The sequence below is a fragment of the Hippopotamus amphibius genome, chromosome 9 (assembly GCF_030028045.1).
Source record: "Hippopotamus amphibius kiboko isolate mHipAmp2 chromosome 9, mHipAmp2.hap2, whole genome shotgun sequence".
Classification (NCBI taxonomy): Eukaryota; Metazoa; Chordata; class Mammalia; order Artiodactyla; family Hippopotamidae; genus Hippopotamus; species Hippopotamus amphibius.
This window is the reverse complement of record NC_080194.1, coordinates 36,034,836-36,041,684: the sequence shown is the minus strand read 5'-3', so window position 1 is coordinate 36,041,684 and position 6,849 is coordinate 36,034,836. Positions and strand designations below refer to the sequence as shown.

General features: G+C 41.4%; 1 protein-coding gene and 1 pseudogene across 1 annotated transcript; one reads left to right on the top strand and one right to left on the bottom strand.

Moving 5' to 3' along the window:
* Nucleotides 1-1,165: 1,165 nt before the first annotated feature.
* On the bottom strand, nucleotides 1,166-1,621 carry LOC130829176 (oligosaccharyltransferase complex subunit OSTC-like). Its single transcript, XM_057695437.1, has one exon. It carries the CDS (start codon nucleotides 1,613-1,615, stop codon nucleotides 1,166-1,168), a length of 450 nt encoding a protein of 149 aa, XP_057551420.1. The 5' UTR covers nucleotides 1,616-1,621.
* Nucleotides 1,622-4,299: 2,678 nt separating this feature from the next.
* On the top strand, nucleotides 4,300-5,459 carry LOC130860759 (olfactory receptor 10Z1-like; annotated as a pseudogene).
* The last annotated feature ends 1,390 nt before the right edge of the window (nucleotides 5,460-6,849 follow it).

The window sequence follows — 6,849 nt, the reverse complement described above, 5'->3', positions numbered from 1 at the left end:
TCTCTGCTCTGTCTAGTACAGGAGTCAAGCACACATACACACAAACAAACAAAAAATCCCCAACAACAACAAAAACCCAACCTCCTGGGAATTCTCTGATGGTCCAATGGTTAGGACTCTGCGCTTCCACTGCATGGGGCACAGGTTCAACCCCTGGTCCAGGAACTAACATCCCACATGCCACGCAGCCAAAAAAAAACAAAAAACAAAAAAAAAAAAACCAACATCCTCACAATAAAATAATGCGAATCCAGAAGAAGAAATGACTAACACATGTAGGGAGGTTTAAGAATCCCAAAGAACAAGACATTTAAATTGTCTAAGAATGCTGTTTTCAGCAGTCATAAAAGGGCAAGAAGAACACTACAACTAATAGAAGGCAACATGTGCAAAGTAGAAGAATCACGAAGGATACACTATTTTTTGGAGACAGTGGGATGGTCCCCAAACAGGGGAGGTTAGAGGCAGGAGATGAGGTTACGGCACTTGCACTGAGGGAAACCTTATAATCAACTAGCCAAGCAAGTGGATCTCCGGACTCTGCCTGCCTTGCTGTGTATATGTCATACATGTGCACTTACTAGCTGTACCCCTTCTCTATCACTTTTTTTTTTAATTAGAAAAATTATTTATTTCTGCTCCTTTCATACATCCTATTGTTCAGGAGACAGTCTTACATACATATCTGAAATGATGTACTCTCACACACTCTGTTTAAAGGCAAAGCACCACAGGTAAAGCTGATCAGCTGTCCAGAGTTCTCAGCTTATGGGATCTCACTTCCTGATTTTAAATGAATTTCTGAAGGTCAGAAATGTCATCTCCAAAAAATGTTAAGGGGTTTGTAAAAAATAATCACTTTATTCAATATTGTAGTTGTAGAAATGAAGTATATTTTCTTTAAGAAATGAAAAAAAGAAGAAAATGCCACTTAATATCGTTGGTACACCAGTATAGGCCAGCAGGAAAAAATACTGATAAGCTTGTCTCTTTGATACCAAGATGACATTCTAGTCCAAGCTATAATACGCTTCTTATGTTTTCACCAGATGTTTCTTTTCTGCTGCTTTTCATCCTTTTCCATATTTCATATCAGAGTACAGCCTTTAAAATTTCATTAACAGGAGCAAATTCAGTATCCACCGATTTCTTCTCAAAAGGCACTCTAACCCATCAGATAGCCTGGCAGCTTCATCCTCATGAATACTCTAGCCATGAAAAAACTCAGTAAGACACAGACGAATCCAATGAATAGAAGGAGAAATCTACTGAGTTTGGGAATGTTGGGTGCATTGGATTGGTTCAGGATTATGAAACCTAAACCTCCCATTGTAAACAGGAAGCTGGATGTGAGTCCTTCCATAATATACTGTCCATTTACTCTGTAGGCCAAGAAAGCTACTGGTCTCTGATGCCCGTGTTCGTCAGTCATGGAGCCGACACTTGGAGGTTCAACAATAACATCATAAATGATTCCTCCGGTGATGAGGAAGTAAGACACCACCACCAGAGCGTACACCATCATGGTCGACGGCACGTGCACCCAGGGCGGCTTCTTCAGCTTCAGGTTGGGGCATTCGAGCACTAAGAATGGGACGCGGTACAAACTCTCCATGTTGGCGGCTGCAGGGGAAACGCTCGGCCTCCAGCCCACATGCCCTTCTCTATCACTTCTTAAGTAACTCTCCAGGCCATAGTTTCCTCACTACAAACATGGTCGTAACAATAGCACTATCTCCTGAGATAGCCATGAGGATATTATGAAATGGTATAACTGAGGCATGCAATGGAGTTTAGAGATTGTTAGAATTATCTAATTTGTAAGCAAAAGGTATCTAAACATCTAAAATGGGATGTACAGTGACTGTAGATTGGACATAGAAAAGCTGGTAGGAGGTGAAGGAAAGGACTGGAAGAGGGGAAAAAGAGAGGCTGTGGCAAAAAAATCCACAAGTGCAGAAATAAAATGCAGGAGACAGTTCTTAGTTAGGATCTTGGAATCTAGAAAATGTGGACAAGAGGGGATGAGGAATCAAAGTAATCCAAGCTGGGTCCTGAAAAAATAAGTAAAAGTCTGATAGGAAATAAAATGGAGGAGGAGAAGTTGTGGCAGAGGGAACCCCACATGTAAAGGCACAGCAGCACGAAGGATCATGACGTGTTTGGAAAACAGAGGGCCCTACTGTCTGGTTTGAGTGTAGGGTAGGTAGAGATGTGGTAGAACCTGAACCAGGAGCAGTGTCTAGAGATCCATTTGTGATGAGCATCAAATATCATGCTGGGGCATTTGGATTTCCTCCTATAAGCAGTGTGTATAGTCATTCACTGTTTTTGATACTATTAGTGACTTCATATATCATCTGTTTAGGAATCCAATATCTGGTCACAATGCAGAGAATAAAAATGCAACAGATTTGTGACTCATAGAAAACGACAGCGGCACCATATTCACCCTACTGAATAGGTCCAGGACAATGGCAGAGAGAATGAAAAAAACAAAACAAAACAAAAAAGATGATGGCAAAAGGACATCTGGAATTTTGGAAGTGAACTTATGTGTACAAAGATGAGGAAAAAAAATCAAAACTGGGGTCTGATGGTAACTCTCTGATATCTATAACTCAAATAGGAAGTAAAGGAGAGAAGTCTGACGAGAGAAGTCTGACAATTCTGTGCTGAAAATTTTACATTCAATACTAGGAGGACATTTTGGCCTGGAAATGGGCCAAAGGAAATTGAAGATTCCTTTATGGTAGAGGTGGGAATTGGAGAGTCACACAAGGTAAGTGATAGCTAAAGCAATAAGAATGGAAAAATGTTTCCTTTAGAGGTAAACAGACTGGAAGACCTTCAGGGGACAGAGAGTGGAGTTGTCTCAAAGACAAGCCATTTGGGTCTAGGCTGAAGATCGCTTGGGTAGATGAGTTTCCCACCTTAGGGTCTTTGAGTTAGCTGTGAACCATGCCAGTGATGCTCTCTCCTCTCACCTTTACCTGTTGGTTGCTTACTGCCACTCTGTTCTCCATTTAAGCATGTCACCTCCTCAGAGAGGACTTCCCTAATCCACAAACCAAAGTAGTCATTCATTCTTATATCACAGAGTAACCTGTGCCTGGTTATGTTTTGTGTTTCCCACGTGTAAAATTGCCTGGCCCATTATATGCATTTAGTCAATATGTGTTGAATAAATTCATGACTTCTACAGTCACTCAACCACTCTATAACTCACTTTGTTTTATAAACTCAAAATGGCAATTCCAAGCACACAGACTTGTGAGAACATGAGGCAGCTCTGTCTAACTCAAGCATATTGTCTGGCACATTATAGGTATCAGGTGGGTGTTGATTACCTGGCCTGACTCCTCTCATATTCTTTGTCCACAACTGCAATGCAAAGAGAAACAGCAACCTTTCAAATCACAATATATTTGTTAGTCCTACAGAATATAATTTCCAGCCAACGTTTCTTTCTCTTGCACACTCCTTTTTCCATCACTGATTCCTCACTATTTTTCTTTCCCTACTCCTTTAACAATGACTGAAGTTAAAATAAAAATTCCATGGAGTGTCTTCATGTCATTTTTCTGCTCTTACCTCTTACAAGATTGGATGATTAAAGAAAATTGAAATAGAAATATGATTAACAAAATTGACTGAGGAATGTGAGTTTATTCCATTCAGGTCTGCACTGCAGAGCAAACCACATAACAAGTATATCTGCTAGAAAATGTCCTGGAGCTTTTGATAAAAATCCAAAATTTGATTAGAGCATTATGACCAGAATATGCCACTCTAAATGAGACAGGGCCTTCAAAATCATTTTGACTCCAAACTAATCCATTAACATCATATTAGGCATCTGGAAAAGACCTTCAATGAGAAATTAAGAGCTTAAAATTATTGACATGTATTAAGAACTAATGACATTTTAAATCTCAAGCTTTAATTATTACCATGGATAGCAACCCAGTGGACATTACATGTTAAATTCATATATATGATCAGGTCATTGTTACAATTATTACTTTTAGAGCCATTACATGGCGAAGCACTGATGGAGAGAGGATTTCTTTGAAGGAAAGTCAAAGTTCTTTTGGAAAATTTCACGATCTCCCTAATTTTTAAAAAATGTTATATTCGTTTTAAGTGATTTAAATTATTTTATTTATTCAATCAATCATCTATGAAGCACTTCTGAGTACCAAGTTACCATTATATCTGAAAGAGTATTTGAAAAATGTAGCATCACAAAATCCTGTGGATGAAAACAAAGCAGTTTCATTCATATTTCTCTCTTACATGCAGATCTGGGCCAGAAAAGAGAGGTAAGAATGCTTTTGTGAGTATAATCCAGGAAGATATTTGGGTCCACTCCATGTCACTTATACAGATTTTATTTTCATCACTCTGACTCCTGAAGTTCAGTCAAGTGCATTTAGCATCACTTTCTCAGGCTCTCCCATGAATAGGTGCCTTGAAGCTCAGTTCCCTTTGGTTAAAGTCTAGGTGACATTGATGCACAAAGATATTTTACAATCATCTCAGAGTCTTAACTTCAATAACCCTGAACCTTCGGAGGAGAGTGGCCGCATGCACCAGAAAGACGGGCAATCACACCACAGAGAGCACGTTCCTTCCGTGGGGATTTTCCAGTTTCCCAGACCTGCAGAGTCTCCTTTTTGCAATGGTTTTCTTCTCCCATGTGACCATCCTAGCCGCAAATGTGTCCCTAATGGTGGCATCAAGCCTAATCACAATCTTCACATCTGCCTGTACTTTTTCCTCTGTGGTCTCTCCTTTTCAGAAACCTGCCCCCCACGCGGTTGGTGGACTTGCTATCAGACAGTAAGACCATTTCTCTTCCTGACTGTGCCACACGGATGTTTTTCTTCTTTGGCCTGGCAGGCAATAACTGCTTCATCTTGGCTGCCACGTCCTATGACCGTTACACGGCTATTCACACCCCACTGCACTACTCCATCCTGATGACCCATGAGATCTGCTTTCGGCTGATGAGGCCGCTTGGGTGGTTGGGTTCCTGGTTTCTCTGTGCATCGTCACCCTTGTATTCCACTCGTCTTTCTGTGACTCCGACACCATCCAGCACTTCTTTTGTGACATCTCACCTGTGGTCTACCTTGCATGCGACTATACTCCCTATCATGAAATGGCTGTTTTTCCGCTCTCTGCCATTGTGTTGGTGGGGAGCTTTATTTTCATTATGATTTCCTATGTCTTCACTGGGTTCATAGTTATGAAGATGCCTTCTGCCAAGGGGAGCTATAAGGCCTATTCAGCTTGCTCCTCCCACCTCATTGTGGTGTGCATACACTACGGATTTGCTGGCTTTGTCTATTCGAGGCCCAAGGACAGCGACTCAGGCCATGAAGATACACTGATGGCTGTGATATGCACAGTACTGACACCTACCTCTGCTTAATCCTATTGTTTCTTTTTAACTTCAGTGATTGTATTTTTCAGACCTAGGAATTTCCCTTGGTTACATTTCATAATTCTATTTCTTTGCTGAAATTTTATATTTTTTTCATTTGTGTCAAGAAAAATAATGATTGTTTATTGAAGCATTTGTTTGATGGCTGCCTTAAAATCCTTGTCAGATAATTTCAATATCTTTCATCTCGATGTGGGCATAAATTGTCTTTTCTCATTGAATTGTGATTTTTCTGGTTCTTGGTATGACAGTGATTTTTATTGTATCAGAGACATTTAGGATACCATGAGACTCAGGATCAGATTCAGTCTTTTTTTAGGAGGAAGCTCCCCTATCACTGCAACTACTAGGTGAGTGTGCATGTTCAGCTTCCTGCTAAGCACCGCTGACACAGCTCTGGCAAAAATGGAGTGCTGACTCCCACTGCCTGCTTGCAGATGCACGAGATGCAAATTCAGCTCCCCCCACGGCCCTGTTGTTTCCTTCCCAGTTATAGTGTGACACCAACTTCATGTCTACTTTCTTCCAAGGAAGGTCAGTTCCTTTTTGGACTCCGTTGCCACTAGGGAGGGGGTAAGTGGAGAGCTGGTTCATACTGCTTTGTTGTTGCAGGTGGAGGTGGAAGCTCAGGTCCCCACTGGACCCCCATTCTCAAGGGGGGAGGTGGTTACAGGGAAGCAGAGTACCAACTAGTACCCCCTCACACTCCCTCATTGTCTCATTGCTGCCAGATGACAGGGGAGGCCCATTCCCTGCTGGCTTCCACTGACAATATCCTGGAAGGGGAATCAAAGCGCGGGTGGGATGAAGAATAGCTCCTGGCTTGGCCCCAGTGAATCCTGCAGGTGGGAGACTGGCACAATTTTTCCACTGGTGTTTGTCTGGAGTAGGACAGGTATTGCCAAAAGGTTTTCTATTCTGTTAAGGCCACCCCTTTCTCAGTTCTTTGGCTAGCAGGAACAGACTTTTCTTAGAGCTCTTTCTGTCTGTGTCTCTTGGTTGTTCTGAGTTGAAGGTTTGTACAGCACTCTGTCCAGGATATATGCAAGCAATAAGAAAGTGCAGGGACTCAGCACCATGAGATTTCTTCAGGTCTAAAGTCCCGAGGGGTCTGCCTTCTTGTCTGTTCTTTTTAGGATATTCCTATGCCTCTTTGCTGTTGCATCTAAGAATGTTTCCAGTAATAAGAGAGAGGACCTGACGGTATGGAGCAACTTCATCTTCAATGAAACCAGAAGTCTATGCCTTCAAACATTTAACAATGTTTTTCTAGCTTCTTATTGACTTTGTGACCGGAAGTTGGTCTAATACAAGTTTGCCTGACATATCCAGATGTAGAAATCTGCATACTTACTTTGAACAGAAAGGGCTGGCTAGAATGAAATGTGTCACAGACA